This window comes from Neopsephotus bourkii, unplaced genomic scaffold (genome assembly GCF_033783945.1).
Source record: "Neopsephotus bourkii isolate Nb327-2 ecotype Australia unplaced genomic scaffold, CSIRO-AGI_Nbou_v1 NB_5, whole genome shotgun sequence".
Classification (NCBI taxonomy): domain Eukaryota; kingdom Metazoa; phylum Chordata; class Aves; order Psittaciformes; family Psittacidae; genus Neopsephotus; species Neopsephotus bourkii.
Genome location: NW_026900522.1, coordinates 543,323 through 564,886, shown reverse-complemented (window position 1 = coordinate 564,886; position 21,564 = coordinate 543,323). Strand labels below are relative to the sequence as shown.

At 49.4% G+C, this 21,564-nt stretch overlaps 1 protein-coding gene across 1 annotated transcript in view; it reads left to right on the top strand.

Moving 5' to 3' along the window:
- Positions 1 to 21,564, top strand: part of DNAH9 (dynein axonemal heavy chain 9) — a 127,141-nt gene that overhangs the window by 23,638 nt on the left and 81,939 nt on the right. The window contains exons 14-21 of the mRNA XM_061362980.1: positions 4,393 to 4,554; positions 4,934 to 5,130; positions 6,744 to 6,906; positions 8,688 to 8,811; positions 9,767 to 9,909; positions 12,473 to 12,634; positions 13,916 to 14,149; positions 20,172 to 20,432. Of these exons, the coding sequence (XP_061218964.1) occupies positions 4,393 to 4,554; positions 4,934 to 5,130; positions 6,744 to 6,906; positions 8,688 to 8,811; positions 9,767 to 9,909; positions 12,473 to 12,634; positions 13,916 to 14,149; positions 20,172 to 20,432 (1,446 nt within the window). The remainder of the gene's footprint in view (positions 1 to 4,392; positions 4,555 to 4,933; positions 5,131 to 6,743; positions 6,907 to 8,687; positions 8,812 to 9,766; positions 9,910 to 12,472; positions 12,635 to 13,915; positions 14,150 to 20,171; positions 20,433 to 21,564) is intronic.

Here is a 21,564-nt window from a genome sequence, read left to right as displayed (position 1 = left end):
GGTCTCACAGTGTTTATTGAAGCCACAGTTCAGCTTTTCTTGAAATCCTTCCTTATGTTTCATTATTAATTCCTGGTTATTTCCTTACCTTAAATGTTCCTGGGGGTTTGGGGGTCTCTGGATTTCCTGTTTCACTCTGCTGGAACACAATTGAGGGTTCCAGTGGTGTACAAAGGCATGGGTGTCTTCCTCTTGTACCTGCCTGCTCCGTTTTGCTGTCTTGTCCCAGCTGCTTGAGCTGTGTTGCTTTGGAGGCTCTCTTGGCTGTAGAGTTGGTGTCTCCTGAGATGAACCATGCAGTTGTTGTTGACTTGGTAGAACTGTGAGAAATTCCATGTATTCTTGCACAACAGTGATCTCTATCCACCATTCTCGCTTGGGTTTTGTCTCTGGACATCACCTTCAGCAGGATGCTGAAGTCCACAGAATGCCTCAGCATTGTCCTCAGTGGTGCATCCTCTTCTTTGGCATCAGCTGGCCAAGGGCCACAGGATGGAGCTTCAGTTCAGGACCTCACATAAACATAAACTGGTCTCTCCTGTGTGGCAGCAGAGGAATATGTCATTGAACCACTGTGAGGGAATGGCTCCCCAAAGGGCAACACAAGGCTCCAGGGAGGTAGCGACTGGCAGAAGGGCTGTGGGTGAAGAAGGAGGGAACCAAGGGAAGAAGAAAGCCAGCAGTGGGCATTGTTTCTCTGATGCACACACAAACACATGCAGGTCAGTGCTGACCTGGAAACCCAGCTGGGTCTGGATTGAGGGATGCTTTTTCCTACTAACAAGGAGCCTCAGAATCTGTGATCATCTTAAACTCCTGAGCTCAAGGGCTGGTTTTGTACCATTACAGAGAGCTCAGCAAGAGCTGTAATAAACCAGCTCACGTTTGGTGTCACATCCCACAGGAAATGTTTAGGTGAGGAGAGGCTGGAAACCAGAGTCCAGGAGGGTGGGCAAGAAGGGGCCAGAGTATGATTAGGCAAGATCTGCAGGAATGGCAGCCCTGGTGCCTTGTCCTTGCACTGTATCACTCGCTAGTACTGATGTTGCTGGGGCAAGGTCACCCATAAGTCCTAAGAACCCCTTGGGCTCATCGGAAGGTGTAACCCATTACTTTCCCTCTGGAGCAGGTCCCATTTGCAGCTGTCCAGCACAACTTTACTTTACACTCCTGTGGCATCTTTCCATGCCTCTGGGTCCCATCACACACTGCAGAGTTAAATCAATTGGTACGCTCCAGGCAATTTCCCGTTGATTAAAGAAGACAGGTCTGTGCAGTGACAGAGATGGGGATTATGCTTTTAGAAACACATCCCCCGCTGACTCACACTAGAGAAAGCCCTGGTGCTGTCTTTCTTTCCATCTGAAAGGGTTACCATAGTATTATGCTCTAAATTATATCTGTCATCCTTGTAAAGTAATAATCACAGGCTCAGCAGGGCTGTATTTTGCTTTTTATTCCCATTTCTAACAAGATTTTCAAGCAGCATGTCACATTAAGATCTGTGGCAGCTGAGGAAGAACAGCCTCTATCTCTTCCTGACAGCAAGATGATAGCAGTGCCCCAGCGTGCCTGGCCCTAGCTGGGCTTTGCCTCCGTGCAGGCTTTGGTGGCTGGCAGACTTCACACTCCTTTGCATGGAGAGGGAGTTTCATATCTACCTGTGACTGAACTCACTGAAGACCCCTGCAAGCTTCAGGCTGGCAAATGCCGAAGGATCCCAGAGTGTTACCTGCTGCCGTGGGACAGGAGCAGGGGCAGAAATGGCTGCAAGGCTGGCACAGGGTCAGCAGCACCTTCGGTTTGTGCCTTGCTCTGTGCAGTTGTTTGGCAGCACTTAGCCTAGGGCTTGGTTCTGGTCAGCTGAGCAGTTTGCTTTCAGAGCTTCCCCCTCCTCCTGTCTTAGTGTCTCTGTTATTTCTCTTCCTAACAGAGATCACTGGCACAGGGTGCCCAGAGAAGCTGTGGCTGCCCCATCCCTGGCAGTGCTCAAGGCCAGGTTGGACACAGGCGCTTGGAGCAAGCTGCTCCAGTGGAAGGGGTCCCTGCCCGTGGCAGGGGATTAGAACCGAATGAGCTTTAAGGTCCCTTCAACACAAACCAGTCTGGGATTCTATGATGCAGATGCTGGTGGCTGGTTATGGGCTGCTGTGTCACACACAGCAGGCACAGCCCTGCCAACATGCCAAAGGGGTGGTTGGAGGCCCTCATCTTGCTGTAAGGTCTTTGAACAGGGCTCTGGGTGCGTGGCCCACACATTGTTGATTTCTGTACTACTTTATATCATGATGTTTTCATATCACCACTGTCCTCAAAGTGATGAGGATGCTCCAGGAGCCCCAAGAGTAAAATCAGATGACTTTTGAAGGTCCCTTCCAAGCCAAACCGTTCTGTGATTCTGTGCTCAGGAAGGAGGAGCGCAGGGTGCTCAGTCCAAGAGCACAGGACAGCTGGAAAGGGGGCACTGCACACATGGTATTTACACTGCAAAGAAAGGGAAAAAGGTAATTTCTTTGTCTTGCCTTTTAATGCATTGGGGACCTTCTGTCCTGTCACCTGATGGCCCCAGGTGGGAGCAGGGTAAGGCCCCTTGTGTTCACTCCCAGGCTGGTGGCAGAGGAAGCTTCATGTGCCAGATTGCTCACAGCAGCACTAGCAGGAAGCCAGCCTGCTGCAGGGTGCCTTGTGGCACCTTAGCAAGCCTGGTGTCTGGAACTCACACTAATGTTTCAGTCCTTGATGACCGGACCTATGGTACAGTTCAGCAGGCTTTGCTACAATGGTTTCAGTGTCCCCGGTGCTTTTTATGTACTTACTTATTCATTTTAAACACATTCAACTTCCCTTTACACATTGGGTTTGGTGTGTTCTAGGTAGTGGTATGAAAGGTCTTTGACTTTCCATGATTGTGCTGTATGTGCAGAGGCTTCTTACTGAGGGCCATGGAGATGCTGCAAGGGCTGGAGCAGCTCTGCTCTGGAGCCAGGCTGAGAGAGCTGGGCTGGGGCAGCCTGGAGAAGAGAAGGCTCCTGAAGGGGAGACCTTAGAGCAGCTCCAGTGCCTAAAGGGGCTGCAGGAAACCTGGAGAGGGTCATCCTCTGGACCCTCTACAGCAGCTCCTTGTCTGTCTTGTGCTGAGGAGCCCAGAATTGAACCCATTAAAATGTGAAATCGAATCGAGCCATGATATTTGACATCATTTTGTAGGGAAGCCTGTGGCTTCCTAACCAGCTTCTGGCCTTTCCAGCAAGGAGAAGAAGCTGAAAGATGTGGCTGAAATATAACCATGTATTTCATCCATCACTTGTTCATCCCAGCTGCAGGCACTATGGCAACTACTGGAAGCTCAAGGTGACAGGCAGGGTATCCCCATTGCTCTTTGGAGCTGCTGCTGGTTGTGCTCATGGAAGATCATGGCAGCTGTGCTGAGAAGAGTGAAGAGGGCTGGGTTTGCAATGTGGCAAAAGGGGAAATGTTCAGGTGTTAATAAAGTGATTATGGAGGTATGAAGTGTGGGTTTTCCTTGCTCTGAGGAAGCCTTACAGGTGCTTGCATCAAGAACACAACCACTTGTGTGGCTTTGGGTGTCTTTAGAGTGACTGAGTGCCACCTATTTTAACATCAGTTGAGGACCTGAGGGGTTTCACCTCTCTCTTCAAGCTGACACCTCTTCTCACTCAGGTTTCCTTCCTGGATTAAAGAAAAGAACAATTTGGCAGCTGTAATGACAAATGTGAAACCCAAACGATGCAAAATGGTCCAGGAGCTGGAAGGCACTGCTTCCCATGGCTTTTAATACATGGTGTGTTTTATGTAGGAATGATGAGATGTTGGGAATAAAATCTGTCTATTTAATTCATGCCATCAAAACCCCGTGTGCTGTTTAATAGGTTTAGTTATAGGTGACACCTTTTCGGGATATAATTCTTTAATGCATTTTAATAGAGCTCATGGTAAACACACTGGGATAAGCAGACAGCAACAAATATTTCCTGCAGGCAGAATGCACCTAATTAAAATGAATGGATTTAAAATAAAAAAGAAATACACAAAAAGCATCACCACTGCCGTTACCAGACTATCTTTCTTCTTGACAAAGCACCCATAGCATGGTGTTGGGATGCAAAAATCCACATGTCAGGGCTCTGCATGCTCTTTGCTGCTGAGATCAGGACCACCAGCCCAGTCAGGCTGCCCTGGGGATGCTGTCTGGGATCTCAAAATGAATATAATGAATAGAAACTGCTTTGGAAGACTGGGGATAGCAAAGGATGTGTTCTCCAGGGGCTTATTTGGAAGTTCACTTGCAAGTTGCTGTAACAGCTCTGCCTATCTAGTGTGATAACATGGATGCTGGGGGTGAGGTTTACTGAGTGTCTTTGCTCTCCACAGGGTCTTCTGTTCTCTACCCCTGAATGTCTGAAGCAACCCCAAGACCTGGTGAAACTCTACCTGCATGAGTCAAGCCGGGTGTACCGGGATAAGATGGTTGAAGAAAAGGATTATGGTACCTTTGATAAAATCCAGCTGGAGATGGTGAAGAAGTTCTATGATGTAAGTGTTGAGGTGCTTACAGGAAAAGTGTTCCTTAGGAAAGCCAAGTTTGACCCAAGATCTGCCCATCATGGCCATCATTTGCTCAGAGGGCAGTGTTCTTACAGGAGCCCAGGAACAAAATCTCTGGCATCTGTGTCCTGGGCTGCAGTGTTGTGATGTGAGTAAAGGATGCGCTCCATAAGTGCACTAGGGAGAGGAGATTTGGGCTCTGTGAATGAATTCAATTCCTTTATTCAAGTGCTTTGAGTCTTGTGTGGCAAAAGCACGAGAAGGGTTGGATCCCTCGTCTTGATGGGAGCAAAGTGGAATTCAGGCACAAATCCCTAGTGCTTTCCCTATTTCCAAAGCATCTATATATATGTTATTTCTTTTACAGGAAATTGAGGAAACTTTAGAGCAGACCAAGAGAATGAATGTTTATTGCCATTTTGCCAAAGGGATCGGTGAACCCTGCTATAGGCCAGTTCCAACCTGGGAGGAGTTGAATCAGATCCTTGTGGAAGCCTTGGACAACTACAATGAAGTAAATCCTGCCATGAACTTGGTACTTTTTGAGGATGCCATGTGCCATGTGTAAGAGGATTTTCTGGCTTTGTAATCTCATCTCAGCATTTGTCTGTGTAGATCGCTTCCGTGGAGTTCACTGGAGGATGTAGGTATCAGTAATGGGTCTGTCTCATGAGACTCCCCCTGCAGCCCTGATCCAGCTCTGGGGCAGCAGCACAAGAGGGACCTGGAGCTGTTGGAGCGAGTGCAGAGGAGGCCATGGAGATGCTGCGAGGGCTGGAGCAGCTCTGCTCTGGAGCCAGGCTGAGAGAGCTGGGCTGGGGCAGCCTGGAGAAGAGAAGGCTCCTGAAGGGGAGACCTTAGAGCAGCTCCAGTGCTTAAAGGGGCTGCAGGAAACCTGGAGAGGGGCTTGGGACAAGGGCCTGTAGGGACAGGCCAAGGGGAATGGCTTGAACCTGCCCGAGGGGAGACTGAGCTGAGCTCTTAGGCAGAAGCTCTTCCCTGTGAGGGTGCTGAGGCGCTGGCACAGGGTGCCCAGAGAAGCTGTGGCTGCCCCATCCCTGGCAGTGTTCAAGGCCAGGTTGGACACAGGGGCTTGGAGCAAGCTGCTCCAGTGGAAGGGGTCCCTGCCTGTGGCAGGGGTTGGGAATGGAGGAGCTGTAAGGTCCCTTCAACCCAAACTATTCCATGATTCACAAACCACACAGCCCTGGGAGCACATCACAGGCATAGACCATACTGTCACCTTTGGGGAGAGCTAGCTGAGAGAACTGAAAGCAGGAATTCTAAAGCTTTCTACCCAAACCAGAATGCTTTTCTGGGTATAATTTCACTGCCAGTGGGAGTCTGCACATAGGTCAGGAAACACTTGAGCTGTAATAAAGCAGTACAATATTTCTCACAGTCTGATGTGAAAAATTAATTAGATTAGGCTAGAAAAATACTCGGTTAAGTGAGCTGGATAAAGGCAGCACAGTGAAGAATGGTGCTGGCATGTCAGGCAGAGCACAGTGAGGTTTTCACAGGCAGGATCCTCCAACCTCTCCTCACCTGGGGTTGTAACATGGGGATGGCAGCGTTTTCTTAAGGAGAATAAATTGGAGGCAGACAGAACTTACCATGGGAGCAGACCTGGAAAATAATAGCAAGTTCATTTGAAGAATGAGAGAATAGTAGTGTTGATTTGGATAAATAAAAAACATGGACTGTGTTTTCCAGACAGGTTTTCTGCCCTTCTAGACATATATGAACGTGCTTGAATGCACAGCAGAACATGAAACTGAAAATGAACCCCAAATGCTTGGTGGAAACGTTTACTGGGGAGGTGCACTAGAGCTTTGAGTTTTGTCCCCAGTTTCTGCATGTCTCCCTAATGTGTTTTTCCCTGCAAGCATGTCCAGCCCTCCACCTTAAAATAACTCTGTCCAGCAGGACTTGGCAGGTGGACAGAAATAATTGGACAGAGTCTGAATTGCCACCAAACTGTTTTTCATCAACCCTGTCCTTTGTACAGGTCTCAGCAGAGATGGGGATTGATTGCTGCCACATCGCTCAGATTGACATTTTTCATCCCATTCAGAATACAATTTCTGAGTGAATAAAATATGTATTGAAAAGCAGTGGGCAGAGAAGAAGGAAAATGCTGTGATTAATGAGAGGTTTTGGATGCTTCAATTTAGCTGCCGCATCAACCGTATCCTGGAGTCCCCCAGAGGAAACGCTCTGCTGGTCGGGGTGGGTGGAAGTGGCAAGCAGAGCCTGACCAGGCTGGCAGCCTTCATTAGCAACCTGGAGGTTTTCCAGATCACCCTGAGGAAAGGCTATGGCATCCCTGAGCTGAAGGTAAGTGACTTTTAAGGCTGAGGTGATGGGGAATGAAATCCAAAGCAGAACTGGCTCTGAAAACTTCGCCCTGTTGCATATTGGAGCGACACTGATGCTAAAAAGCTCCAAGCACGATACGGGACTGTGGAGAGGAGCAATGCCTCTCAAAATACCTTGCTGAAGTGTTTCTGCACAGAGCAGACAGACCCATTGTCCCCTGGCAGTCCTCTGAGCGGGCCAGGCCTGAGGCCGTCCCAGCCCAAAGCTTAGGGTCAGCACTGGGCTGTGCTAAGGGACCCTCATTATTCCCTAGAAAAACCTTGGTTTCTAGGTTTAATAGAAATGAAACCAAGATCTGGTAATGAGCTCCTCCATGAGGTGCCTGTTGTGGGGTAATACCAAGGTGGAAAAGGAGGAGTAGGAGGAGAGTTTCCCAATCGTATCCAGTTCTTCCTCTGGTACTTGTGTCAGATAGAGGCTGAGTGGTGGATGAGTCACTCCAGACAGCGTGTGCCTCTGCCTGCGAGTTATAAGTTAGCATTTTACAATCTCACTGAAATGGTTTAAAACCATTGTAGCTGCTGGCAAAATGGTTCTCATTTAGAATGTAGTCACCACACTCATAGAAACTTCACTCTGTTCTGCCTTGGAGATGGGATGGCCAATGAACCACGGGCTCCTTCCCCAGCAGTGGCACCACCTGATGACCTGTGCGTGTGTACAAGTTATTTTCACCATGCCACACAAGCCTGTCCTGCTGTCCATTGCCTGTTTGGAACTCTCCTTTTGTGTTTTTAACCCCCACTAGTGGGATTTTCTAGCTCCTGTGTGCCTATTTCTTGAGGAAGCCCATGCTCCCAGCCAGGAACATAGCTCAGTAATAGATAATAAATTAATACACTTGTTTGCAAAGCATCTCTGCTTCTCTGTCTGTGGAGGTGGAAGATAATTTGCTGTTCCCTTCACTCGTGAGGACAGTAACAAATGATTCTTTACTAGAAGCTTTGCATGTGCTGAATTTGTAAGAGAGCTGCTGAAGCAATGGCCTGTGTGTTCCTCCAGGGGCCCCTGCACATCTTGGATCCTGCTTGGAGGGACAGGAGTTTGAGCAGGATGATGGTGGTTTTCCCATCTCATAAACAACTTGTATTTCAAAGAGATGGTGTCCTTCATTAGGAGGACACTGTCCCCTTTGAAATGAAACAGCTTTTCCACGTGAGCAGGTCTCTGCCAGCGTCACTGCTCACTGAAGTCCATGCTTGGACTCTGGAAGAGAGGAGGAAATACCCAACTGAAGAAATGAAAGGGATATCAAGGACCAACATTTCCGGTCACAGCAGTCTCTCCCAGTCCCTGTGGTGCTTTAGCCTCCCTCTGTAAGAGCTCTACTGCACCCATAGCCTGAGGCAGGGTGAGCCTTTATGAACTGCCCTTGCAGACCCCAGTCTGATGTCTTCAGTCAATTCCATTGACCTCTGAGTGTTCCAGCCACAGGAATTTCCTTTGGTGGTACTGGCTAAGGCTTTCTTCTGATTTTTGTGTTACACAGACCTGGGCATAATGTCAGGTCTTCCTGGTAATGTCTTACAATGATGATAGCAATAGCCTCCCCCATATAACCTGAAAGCCTCAGCATGAAGATGGAAAGCGTCCAAAGGGCTGGTTCATGCTAATGAATTGCAGTTGCTTTGTTCTTGGTTAATGGGAAGACCCTGAAATGTCCTGCTTGTAGGTGTGGTACCCAGCCCATGCTCTGCAGAATGCAGATGCAGCCCCTAAGTCCTCTTTTCAACCTCCAGGCAGACCTGGCAAACCAGTACCTGAAAGCTGGTGTGAAGAACATGGGCACCGTGTTCCTCATGACTGATGCACAAGTGGCAGACGAGCAGTTCTTGGTGCTGGTGAATGACTTCTTAGCATCAGGTATGTCTCTTCCTGCTTTCATTTCCCCTCTCCCCCTTTTCAATGTACTTTTGCTCATGGTAGCACCTGTAGTTGTAGGGTATGCAGAAGGGCAATCTATGAAGTAAGCTAGAATATAGATGGGTTAAGCTCTAGGGTAAAAGCAGTGCTAAGGTTTCTTTGATGAGAATGTGCTCCATTATCTGGTAGACTTTTTTCTTCTTCTGATGTCCTGTACCCAGTTTTTCCATACTTCATGGTATATACTCCATAGGGTTGTTATGTGTCATATCTGTTGTGATATTGCAGCTGAGGATGGAGCTAAAGGAATGTATTGACAGATGAGGATTTTGGCCTAAGGATCCCATGCATCCTCACTCTAGTTACCTAATAAAATAAGCTTGTTCCTGGCTAGAATATTTGATTGGAGTACCTGTGGTTATTGGTGCCTGATTTATGAGTTGGGAGTGGGAAGATAACCAGCTGGTTCAGGTGACCTACATGGATGGTGAGGGGTGGAGAGCTGACAGCACAGTGAAGTGATAGCTTGTGAGTAACTCCAGAGTTGACATACGTGGCTATAAATTGGCCATCTGGTATCAGCAGCAAACAAGCTCTGCCTGTGATAGTTTTGTAGCCAGGAGTAAGAACAGGGGTTGTTGTGGAGGGTGGTGAGTAGCTGCCACCACCTCTTGTGTGTGGTATGGGTGACACAAACATCTCATGACTCGGGGTGAAGCTCTTCGGTGTCCTGCAGCAAGGAGCAGGCAGAGCAGCCTGGCTTTGGGTTGTTTTATGGTGGCTTTGAAGGGTGTTCTGTTGTAACTGTGGTTGCTATGTGGGGGTCCAGGGACAGGGCAGAGCCCTCACTCAAGGTCCAGGAAGGAAGAGACCCTGAAGGGATTGTGACTTCCCTGTGCTCTGAGACCACAGCAAAACCCAGAGCAGAAAACCAACACGGGTCTTCTTTTCCTAGGTGAAATCCCGGATCTCTTTCCTGATGATGAAGTTGAAAACATCATCAGCAGTGTGAGGAATGAAGTCAAAGGCCGGGGACTGGTGGACTCCAAGGAGACTTGCTGGAAGTTCTTCATAGAGCGCGTTCGGCGACAGTTGAAGGTGAGACGTTCAGAGGGAGTCTGTGTTCACCATTGACCTTGCTGCAGGGACACCACATGGGAATGCTTTGGGCTGCCTTGTGGGGAGGTCAGACTGCAGCCTGGAAGGGTTTCCTGCCTGGTCATGAACTGAGCTGAGGTTCTTGCCCCATGCAGTGCTAAAGCATAGGAAGTGCTGGGTGTTGCCATCACTTCTTGGGCTTTAGAAAGTGATGGGAGTTGAAAAGCTGAGCAGGACCAGCCTTCCCATGTTCAGAGCCATGCGCAGGGATTCAGCAGGGGTACATCAGGACTGGGTCTTGCTGCTTGGAAAAACTGCACTGAGCGTCTTCATGTTGTTGGTAACTCCTAGCCAGGGCACTGAGTGGGACACAGCATGCTTACAGGATCTCTTCCACTCCAGCACTGTAGAAAGGCCTTGTAAATATGTCCTAAGATCCCAGAACAGTTTCAGGACTTCCCAGGTATGCCCTGCATGTGGAGAAAGTACGGTGCAAGAAAGAGTTAAGACTCTTCCAAAGGTATTTACCCATCTGCAGGACTGTACAGCACTGTGATCCCAGAGCAGGGAGCTAGCAAGCAGGCAGTGAGTGAAGACTTGACTTCTGCTCAATGAAGGCATATCCGCCTCCTTACTCACTGCTTGGTTGGCGTTGGTGGGACACGTTCACAGAGGTAGGGTGTCCTGTTCCCTTTTTGGTGTAGGTGGGTACACATTTAGGAAGGGGAAGAAATGGAGAGTTGATTTGTGAGGGAAAATTCGAGGACCATACACAGCATAGAGGCCCAAGGAGATGGAATCCTGTCCTACTCTCTCTCTCTCAGCATAGAGGGGAATTTCAGATGAGCACTGGTGCTGTTTTGTGGCTCTTGTAGCATCCTGGTTGTCCTCTGCCTGGTTATATTCCTGTTCACTACTGAGGTACACTGGAAGGGCAGTGTGAATGTGATTTATTTGAGGCTGAGCCCTTTTCCTTGTCTGCCCTTCTCCTGAGCAGTGTGTTAGAGCAGATGGATGGGGTCAGCTGGGAAGCACTGTTTATTCTCCCCAGCACTGTGTGATGGCATCATGCTCTGTGCAGAAAGCTGATCAAGCCCTTGCTGCCCAGGGCATGCTGGACTTTCGGGAGCAGCATGAGCACCAACACACCGGCCTCAGGGTCTTGAGAGAGAGCAGGATAGGTGCGGAAGAGGGCTTCTGTACCCGGAGAGCTTCCTGAAAGAGGAACACAGAGGTGCCTGAGGCTTGTGCTTGAAGGTGTAGAAAGGATTCCAGTGTGTCTGTCCCTTGTGTGGGAGCAAGCAGTGGCCATGTCAGAGGAGCGGTAGCTTTGAGTTCTCTCTTCTGAAATGAAAACAGAAGCAGTTTTGTAACAGGCTGGCTTTGGCAGCCTCTAAAAACCAGATCTTGGCCCATGGTGGAGGTAGTGACACCTTACGGAGATGTCTGGGCTGAGAGCAGCCTGCCCCATGGCACTTGCAAGCCTATGTATGCACTTACCAGCCAGGGCTAACAAGTGGAAGAGGGATGATGCATTGAATGAGATGCGCTGCTGCCCACACTGGCCCTTGTTCAGGTACTGCTGCTCCACTGCACGTTGGCAGCTTGTCTGTGTTCTTCTTTGTGCCACGTTAGCAGAGCTTGTAAATCCAAACTGTGACCAATGGTGATGGCAGGTTTTGGTCCTTGGGCCTTATTTTGCTGTTAAAGCTGGTGAAAGGGCAGTGAAGAGGAAGGCTCTTTGTCTTGACCTGACTTCACACCCTGATGGGGAATTTCCTTCTGGAAAAAGGAGAGCTTGTGCACCCATGAGAGGAGCTGAGTGGGCTGGCTATGGGGGGCGTGAGGCTCCCAGCCTGCAGGGCAAGGCAGGAGGGTAAGGGAAGAGCCCTGAAGACTGGCAGAAGGAGAAATGGTGCAGGAGGATGCTGAGCAGGGGAGTAAGAGCCCCTTCACCAGAGATTCCCCACAGACCCACCAACACTGCACTGTTTTCTGCAACTCAGACTGAAATGAAAGCCTGGACGGCAAAGGACTTGCTGTGCAAAACTGCACCGAGCAGGGAGAGCACATTCACAAATGGGTTTGTTCCTGTGCTGCTTTGCTTTGAGCTTGCTCTATTTAAAAACAAAACCTTCTCATTCTGCTCAAAGCAGGTTTTGAGTTTGAGCCACCTCAGTGCTGGCCTTCGGGGAACAAAGCCAGGAGAGTTTAGATCCATTCACTTTAATTTCTGGTTGCACCACTTGAATCTGGATGCCAGTTCCCTGCTGGGTACAGCTTTGTGTCACTGCTAAAGCAGGGAACTAGGGTTATATTAAACCCCACCTGCAGCCTTGAAAGCATGCCCATAGCAATGTGCAGCATTTAATTGGGTTTGTTGGAGAGGAAAAACGTGTTTACTGCTGGATTGTGCCTTTCCCAGGCCAGGCTTGCTGGTGTGTAGTACAAGGACTTGAGGACAGAGGTTGCTGGTGGCTTGGAAGTGGCTGGTAGAGCCCAGGCTGCGCTGGAGCCTGGTGCCTGCTCCCAGCCGTGCCTTCTCCCCTTCTCCTCCCCGCAGGTCGCGCTGTGCTTCTCCCCCGTCGGCAGCAGGCTCCGTGTCCGCAGCAGGAGGTTCCCGGCCATCGTCAGCTGCGTGGCCATAGACTGGTTCCAGGAGTGGCCACGGGAGGCCCTCGAGTCCGTCAGCCTCCGCTTCCTGCGCGAGACAGAGGCCGTGGAGGTGAGCTCCTCACCCGCCAGCATCCGAGCTGCGCCTGGGCTTGGGTTCCTCTGCAGGGTTCCTGTACTGGCCACCCATGGGTGCACGGTGCTGGCTTTTGTCCCTCTCTTCCTGCAAGCAGCGCCTCACACTGCAAGGAGAGTGTTGCAGAGTCATAGAGTCATGGAACAGTTCGGGCTGGAAGGGTTTGCTCGCCTTTATTGCCTTTCAACATTTACCCAGGACACCTGGGTGACTGTTCGGTGAGGAACTGCTGGTGCTCTGTTCACCTTCATTGAACCATGCTTCGAATACGGTCCATATTTCATACAGCCACCTGACAGGAGGATGGAGCCAGGAGGGGCTGGGCTCTGCTCCCAAGGAACAAGGGATGGGACAAGAGGAACCGGCCTCAAGCTGCACCAGGGCAGGTTTAGATGGAGCTGAGGAACAATTCCTGCCCCAGAGGGTGCTCAGGCATTGGAACAGGCTGCCCAGGGCAGGGCTGCAGGCACCGTCCCTGCAAGTGTTCACACAGCGTGGAGACGAGGCCTCAGTGCCATGGGTCAGTGGTGGCCTTGGCAGGGCTGGGGTAAGGGTTGGACTGGATGAGCTTAAAGGGGTTTTCCAGCCCAACTGATCTACAATTCTGTGTTTCTCGGAGAGGCCCATGGGCCTTAGCAGAGGTATGGCCATGGGCACCACACGTGTGTGCTTGGACACTGATGGTATTGCCAGTGAAATGACTGCTTTGCTAACGAGGCACCTTACAAAGCAGTCCAGAAGTAACCTAATGCTTATGATTATTGCAGGGAACTTTTCACTGCCGTGCCTGAGTGTCTGTAGTTCTCAAGGGCAAATTATGTCAAGTACTCACTGATGACAACCTGCTTCTAGACTAAGATTCATTTCTGTTTGTTTAGCTTTTCCGGGCAGGATTTAGAAAGAATAAAGTCTACACTGTTTCTTCTTCTGAGTTTGCACTTTCCCCATTTGTACAGAAGAAAAGCCCAAATTTATACTTAAAAGGCTGTTATTTTGTAAAGCTGAATGCAAGAAAATCTGCCTGGAATGAGATAAAGCACGAGATAAAAAGACATAAAGACAGGCATAAAGTACACGAGCAGTCAAAGTTATTTTAGAGATAAGAAGTGAAAAGGGATCAACTTAGATGTTACATCCTGGATTTTGCTGCAGCAGAATAAAAAGTTAATAAATTCCTTTCTATCCAGCACAGGAGTGTGTTATATATAGTTGTTCTGTTTCAGATAGTTTCTCCTTGTCTTCTTATCTTACCTTTAGGATTCACTGAAAGGCTCAATAAGCAAATTCATGGCCTATGTCCACACAAGTGTCAACGAGGTATCCCGATTGTATCTGAGCAATGAGCGGCGATATAACTACACCACTCCAAAGTCATTCCTTGAGCAAATCAAACTATATCAGAATTTGCTATTGAAAAAGGGCAAGGATTTAAAGGCAAAAATGGAGCGGCTGGAGAATGGGCTGGAGAAGCTCAAAAGCACCTCTGCACAAGTAAGCAAACCCCTTAGGTTGAAAGCTGGTTTTCCCTGTTTCTCTGTTAGGGACACCTCTGCATCCTGGTTCAGAGGAGAACTTTATGGGCTGAAACTGTACAAGGGGTAAAATTTATGTTAGATGGTGGCTTGAGCTGGGCTCCTGGAGGAGCAGAAGTGATGGTCTGTATTGGGAAGGAGAATGAAAGAGAAGACAAGGCCCTCAGTGCCATGGGTTAGTGGTGGCCTTGGCAGTGCTGGGGCAGTGGTTGGACTTGATAATCTTAAAGGTCTTTTCCAACGCTGCTGACTCCATGTGTGTCCGGTCTCTGCTGTTTGGATGGTAACCGTGAGAGATCATGGTCAATAAAAGGAGGTAGGGATCCAGTTGGCTGTGTGCATCTTCTTTTGATGGTTAAAAATCAGCTGTGCTGGCAAAATAGCTTATAAAATACAGGAAGATCAGTGATCTATGGTTTTGTATCCAGGACATCTACAATAACTTCAGCAAAACCCCTCTCAAATTAAATAGAGCATCCTTTTAAAATGAAGTTGATCATTTTCCCTTGCATTGTGCTATCCATCTTTAAAGAAAATTAATGCATGTCTGAAGTGTGGATTAGCTGAAATGTGGATTAGCCATCCCAAAATCCCCCTGCTATAAAGCAACAAAAGTAGAAGTTGTTCTGAGTACTTAACTGAGGTCTTTGCAATGCACAAGCTGCCTTTCAGAGCTTTGCTCTCTACCTCTGTTCCCAAACTCCTGTTTTTCTCTCCATTTCATATTCTATTCACTCTCACAAATGTTCATTTACAAGCTTCTACTGTGGCAAATGGGCCTGTCCTGAAGTTGCTCCAAAGAAATGCGGGGGTTGACGCAAATGGAGGACTAGCAGGTTCATCCCCTTCCTTATAGATCTTCGGGATAATGCTGGGAACATAAATCACGTCTGTCACACTCAATAGGACACATGCCTTACTGGAGGGTGATGTATGGGCTTTATTAGTGCCTCTCAGCTCTGGTAGTCTGCATCTCACTTCAAGCAGTTGCTTCTTTCATGGTAAGGACAGGTTTTTAGGGACACAGGAGGAGAGTGGGCATGTTTCATGTCCCCTTTGCAGGTTATAGCATCTCCTATGTAAGGATGCAGCTAAGGATGAACAGCACCCACCACAACCAGTGATGCCAACCAAAGCAAAGAGTGCACGCCTTCAGTGCAAAGCAGGCCTTACACCTACCTAACCTATAGAGGCAAATAATTCTGCTCACCTGTGAGACACTGCAGCTTTTGATGATATCCCAGTGGTGGACAAGATTGGTTGGATCTGTTCTTTGTTGGGAGCAACTGATGTGAAAATAGCCTTTTGAGAGGAGACAAGTTCCTGTAGTGTCAGATATGGGGACCAGTCTGTATTCTTCATGTATACCTTCATATGGTGTTATGTAGGCAAGCATTCTCTGATGAGCCACAAAATAGATTCTGAGTGGTGGTGGAGGACTGGGAGGAGATGGGAAGCCACAGAACCTGTGGGTCTTGTAGGTTTTGCTGTTGCAAGGCGAGAAGTGCCTATTTGTGAAGTTGATTAAGATGCAGAGCAGTGAGGACAAATATGTCAAATTTGAATCTAAAATTAACAGTGGGGGCCTAAAATTAAACACCTAAATTATCCGATGTGTGCAATTGTCAAAACTGCTGTTGATTGGAAACCAGAGGGTAGATACTTACCAGTATTGGAAATCATACCAGAATGTTCAATCTTGCATATGGATTTAAAAGCCTGAACTTTATTTTCACCATGGAAATGACTGGTCTTGGTGCTGAGGATGTGACAAGTCTTTTGTCTCACTCAGGTGTATCATCTCCAGGCTGTGTTCTGTAATGGATGTAATTCAGTGTAATACTGTGGGTATTCAAAGCAAAGGAGGAGGATTTCGATACCTGGGTATGGCCAGGTTGTGCCTGAACTCTGAGGACTAGTGCTCCCATCAGCAGCATTCTCCAGATTCCTGCTGCTTGGATGCTAGGACACGTTAATGATGACGTGTATGTGTTTGCATAGACTGTTCAGTTTGGCCTCAGCATGAGGACAGTACTTTGTGACTTTGCTGTTCCAGTTCAGCGTAACCTCTCTCCTTCCTTTTGCTCTGCTCCCCCCCCCATGCCCTATTTTTGTCTTATTTTTGAGATCTGGACTTGATACCATTGAGCAGCTTCCTTCTAAAGAAACCTGTTTCGTTACCTTACAAGCCCAGCCGTCCTTCCGTGAAGACAGTGGCTGTCCTCAGCACTCAGAGAAGCAAAAGCTGGCTTCCAGTTCCTAGGACATAACAGATGTGGAAGCTGTGTGGGATGAGTAATTTGTTTTTCAGAGGCTTGCTCTGAAGAGGTCAGCACTCTGCTCAGAGCTCAGCGTGAGTAATTTCAGGATGACTTGGGTTAGGATTGCATCACTGTATCCCAGATTCAGGTCTCACTTGCTCTATCAATTAATGGCTGACCTTTGTGAGGTATTTGGTGTTCTTGAAACAAGGCAAGGACAGTCAGATAAAATGAGTCTGCTGGGAGCCTGCCCTCTAGCTTTCCTGTTCTTGAATAATTCTTGTTATGGTCTCCTGGTGTTAAGCAAGCACTTCTTCCTTCCCTGTTGCAGTCATAGTACATCTAGGTATGTCCTGGGTTCAGCAGTAGCAGTCATTTTTCTCCTTCTTGGTAGCTGGTGCAGTGCTGTGTTTTGACTTTCAGCCTGGGAACAGAGCTGATAACACACCGATGTTTTGGTCTGGCCAAGGACTTTGTGAGCCTCATGCTCTGCCAGGGAGGAGGGAAGCTGGGAGGAAGCAGAGCCAGGACACCTGACCCAAACTGACCCAAGAGGTATTCCATACCACAGCACGTCATGGCCAGGAGGTAATGGAGAGTTACCCGAAGGGCTGGGACTGCAGGGTTGGAGGAGGTATCGGTCAGTGCGATACCTCAGGGGGCGAGTTATCGGTCGGCTGCTGCTGAGGTGTTGTATTCTCTTCCCTTGTTATTTCCTTTATCATTACTATTATTGGTGGTAGCAGTAGTGATTTGTGTTATACCTTAGTTACTAAACTGTTCTTATCTCAACCCATGGGAGTTGCATTTCTTTTGGATTCTCCTCTCTGTCCCTCTGGGAATAGGGGGACGGCAAGAAGGGGGGAGTGAGTGAAAAGCTGTCTGGCTGGGTTTAAACCATGACAAGGTACTGTGAATCCCTTGAGTCTCTCATTTGCTTTGCTCTTTCCCTTTCTACTTCACATTCCCAATTGCTTAGCCCATTGTCCTGGACTGAGGAAGCTGCTTACAGGTTTTCCGTATTTCTTAGCACTGTCTGGGACAAAGTACTGTTTGTGGCCCATAATTATATTCCATATGCTAAGGCACATGATGGATCTGTCTGTTCACACCTTGATCTGGTGTTGCCTATGGGAAGGAGGTTCATAGCATTGTCTCTTCTTTTTGGGAGGACATTCTGCTGTCATTTTCCGTGCCACCTCAGTACCTCCTTGTACTGTTACTCCCCTGTAGCTCTTACTTTCTTCTGCTTACCAGCTATGTGTTACCCAAAAGGCATCTTCTGCCTTCACCAGTGTTGGCAGACACTGGAAAAGTCAGTGGTGGTTTTCTGCCCTCCCCTGGATGTGGTAACGACTCCTTTTTGGGGTGCCTGGGTGGTGATTTATAAAGCACATGTCTGTGGCTGCTCCACAGCACAGTGTGATCCAATGCCAGCCTGGTTTTGCTGTGGATGTGAGGGCAGCATTAAGAGGAGCTAGTTTGCTGAGGGGGAACTGGAAGAGTAAAGTTCATGAATGTACATTCCCTGTGTCCCCTCCAGGGCCTCCCTAATGACAGTGAGAGGTTATTGAGGTACAGCTCCCATTTCACTCTTTCCACTGCACAAACACTGTTCAGTTGTCCCCATCAACTGTGTTTGAGCTTTAGCCTCACTAGGGGAAAGAGTTGTTTCCTTTCATGTTGCAAAGCCCTGCTGTAGCTAGGGGAAGCTGGAGGTCACCATGTGTCCCTCAGTGTGGTGAGGTCTGTTGATCCAGCAGAGCCTTGGGATACACAACTTGCATCCTTTCCACTGGGAATTTAACACGGAACCCAAGCCTGGGGCCAGGCAGGGGCCTTCACAGTAACATATGCATCTGGGCTTCCAAATATCTCTCTCAGGCAAAGCCTTACTCAGCCTTTTACTCTTTTCAGTCCTGACAATGTTAGAGCAAGTCCTTTTCCCTTCCATTGCTCATGTGCTCGCCTGAAAGCAGGTTTTGTCAGGGCACTTTCTGTTCTCATAGGCTGCACTGGGGCTGAGTTTACATCTGCTCATTCTGTTCAGTGCTTGTGGGTTTTAATCCCTGGCTTGTTTTGTTGTGGTTGTGTCAACCCCTAAAGCCCCCATCTGCATGTGTACCCAGCACATGAGTACTGATCTGGGGGCAGAAGGTCACAAGCCATATCTGTCATCAGCAAACCTTCCCTTTCCTGCAATCCCTGAAAGCCTGGAGCTGAGCAAGGAGCCGGCGCTGAGGTTGCGGGCTGAAGGGATTATGTGCATCAGCCCGGAGTCATTTGGATTTAGAGTCATGTCTTTGTCCTGGTGAACACAGCACTGTAGTTGCAGGCAGCAGGAGGTGACAATGGCTCAACTACACAAAGAGACTGCAGAGAAACCGGCCTCCACTTCAAGCTGAGGCCAGACGTCACAAGCTTCAGGTTATAGGATTGCAAATTGTGCTCTCTTTGGGTAGGAAGATGGAATTATCAACAAAAGCAAGTGTCCAGCTTCCTTTCTAGTGAGTGTTTTTATGTAGGTAAAGATGTACCCCGGGAGCTCTAAGCAGCCCTTTATGGGCCTGACAGCAGGGCAGTGAAAGCCTCCGTGGTCTGCACAAAGCCCATGTGAAGTCATGGGAAGGGCTGGGTTTAGGAAGAGACTTTGTCTTCAGGTGAGAGCTGGTGTGAGCTCCTGCACCATGCAAGTGCTCCTGCCTGTCCCCAGCTTGCTGGGTGTGAGCAGGTGCTCAGTGGAGCAGTGTGTGAGGAGCTGCCACCACTGCCATGTGTCTTGATGGCTGAACAGGAGATCTCTGCTCGAGCTCATGTGATATTGTATTGTAAAGCCCCTTGGGCTCTGCACCCTCTGACAAGGGCTGTACCTGGCAGCAGATCCCAGCCGTAATCTTCCTGGTGTGAAAAATGCCCTTCCCATCACAAGTGTGTAGGACCTGATGGTTGTGAGGGAGCTCACAGGGTGCTGCCTCTGCCCTGTGTGTGTGGGGCAGGGGATGGAGGGGTGGGGGAGAGGCAGGGTGCACAGATACGTGGTGCACAGGTCCTTCACGTGCTGTGTGCTGCCAGTGTCAAGGTTGGGAAGCTATAGAAAGAACAGCTGGGTTGTACCATGTCATCTCCACCACAGAACACACATGCACAGCACTTGCATGCTGCCTTTACTAGGACTGTGATTTAACATCAGATCTCATGTTCAAAGCTGGATGTGCTTGGCTTTACAGTGAGAGAACCTTCCTTGCCAATGCCAGGTGAGCCTCCTGGGCTGTACAAAAGTAATCCCAGTGCATAATCCCTGCATCCATTTCAGATACACCTGAAATTAAACCTTTTGCCTACTTGCCATTGGCTTCTGCTCAAAGCCACATTCGTGTTGCCCTGGCAGCTGAGCCAGGGATGGGACAGCCTCCTCAGCAGCTCATCCTGCTGGTGCTGGTGTCTCCTCTGCTGGGTTTCCCACCATTAGCAGGCTGCTCTGGTGTGCAGACCATGCACATGGGCACTCCCAACTGTGACCCAAGCATCAGGAGCAGCAGGATCCTGCTTACAGCCAGAAATACTGCTTTTCTGTGCCCCCAGGGCTCGTCTGCTTTACACACAGGCCAGCCATGGTTTTGGGTACCACTCAGCCCCTTCTCAAGTGTGAGCCCCTGCTGCTGAGCGGGGGGGAGCCGGTTGGTGGGTATCTGTGCTCCCATGTGTGTTTCCTCCCTCTAGGTGGATGAGCTGAAGGCCAAGCTGGCAGCCCAAGAAGTGGAGCTGAAGCAGAAGAATGATGATGCTGACAAACTGATCCAGGTGGTGGGGGTGGAGACGGAGAAAGTGAGCAGGGAAAAGGCCATCGCCGATGAGGAGGAGCAGAAGGTGGCACTGATCACCCAGGAGGTGGAGCAGAAACAAAAGGACTGTGAGGAGGACCTGGCCAAAGCTGAGCCTGCCCTGGCAGCTGCCCAGGCTGCTCTGAACACCCTCAACAAGGTAGGGTGAGGATTCCTGTGGGAATCCAGATCTCCCCTCTGCATTGTGGGGGGCGAGGACATCTGATGGTTGCGAAAATGTCACCAACCGGTGCCATGAGAGAAGAGGGCAGAGCTCCTGTTATCTGGTTCATCAGCATGGCACTCACTGAGGGCCTGGCTTGTCCTCTTCCCGTGGTGCTAGAGACTCTTGCAGTAAGCAGGGAAACCAGCACCCCGGTGCTGCGCAGGTCTTCCTCAGTATCCTAGCCAGGACAGCAACATCCTCCCCACCATTCAGGGTCATAGAGTCACCGTTCCTGTCATGTCATGGAAGTGCTTTTTCCCTAGAGAAGAAGCCAGGGTACCAGCTCAGTATCCCAGTTCCACAGAGATGCAGGCTCTAAAGGCTGGCTGCTCTGCTGGGCCTAAGCAACACCCTGAGCAGCAGCCCCACCACATGCGAGACTGTGGAGAGCCCATCTAATATGTGCTGAGCTGCGCAGGGCACATGGGGTGGAGAAGGGTATGTTGGGGGGGTTATCTGTGCTCATGGTTGGCTCCATGTCATTGAGCTTGTTCGTAAGAGACATTTTACACTGGATGCTGCGAGGGCTGGAGCAGCTCTGCTCTGGAGCCAGGCTGCGAGAGCTGGGCTGGGTCAGCCTGGAGAAGAGAAGGCTCCTGAAGGGGAGACCTTAGAGCAGCTCCGAGGGGAGACTGAGCTGAGCTCTTAGGCAGAAGCTCTTCCCTGTGAGGGTGCTGAGGCGCTGGCACAGGGTGCCCAGAGAAGCTGTGGCTGCCCCATCCCTGGCAGTGCTCAAGTCCAGGTTGGACACAGGGGCTTGGAGCAAGCTGCTCCAGTGGAAGGGGTCCCTGCCTGTGGCAGGGGTTGGGAATGGAGGAGCTTTAAGGTCCCTTCCAACCCAAACCAGTCTGGGATTCTGTAGCTGCTCTCCTGCTGAAGGTGCTTGGTTAAAGTGCCTACATTTGGGCTGGACGGTAGTCCTGTGAAAACATGGGTGCACACAGATAATTCAGTAAGACCTTAAGGGATGTGTGTCTGGCACAGGGAACAGTTGAGCTGAAGGACATCTCTTCAAGGAAGATCTACTGGGGCTGAGGGCTGTTTATTTGGAAAGGCTTCCTGTTTC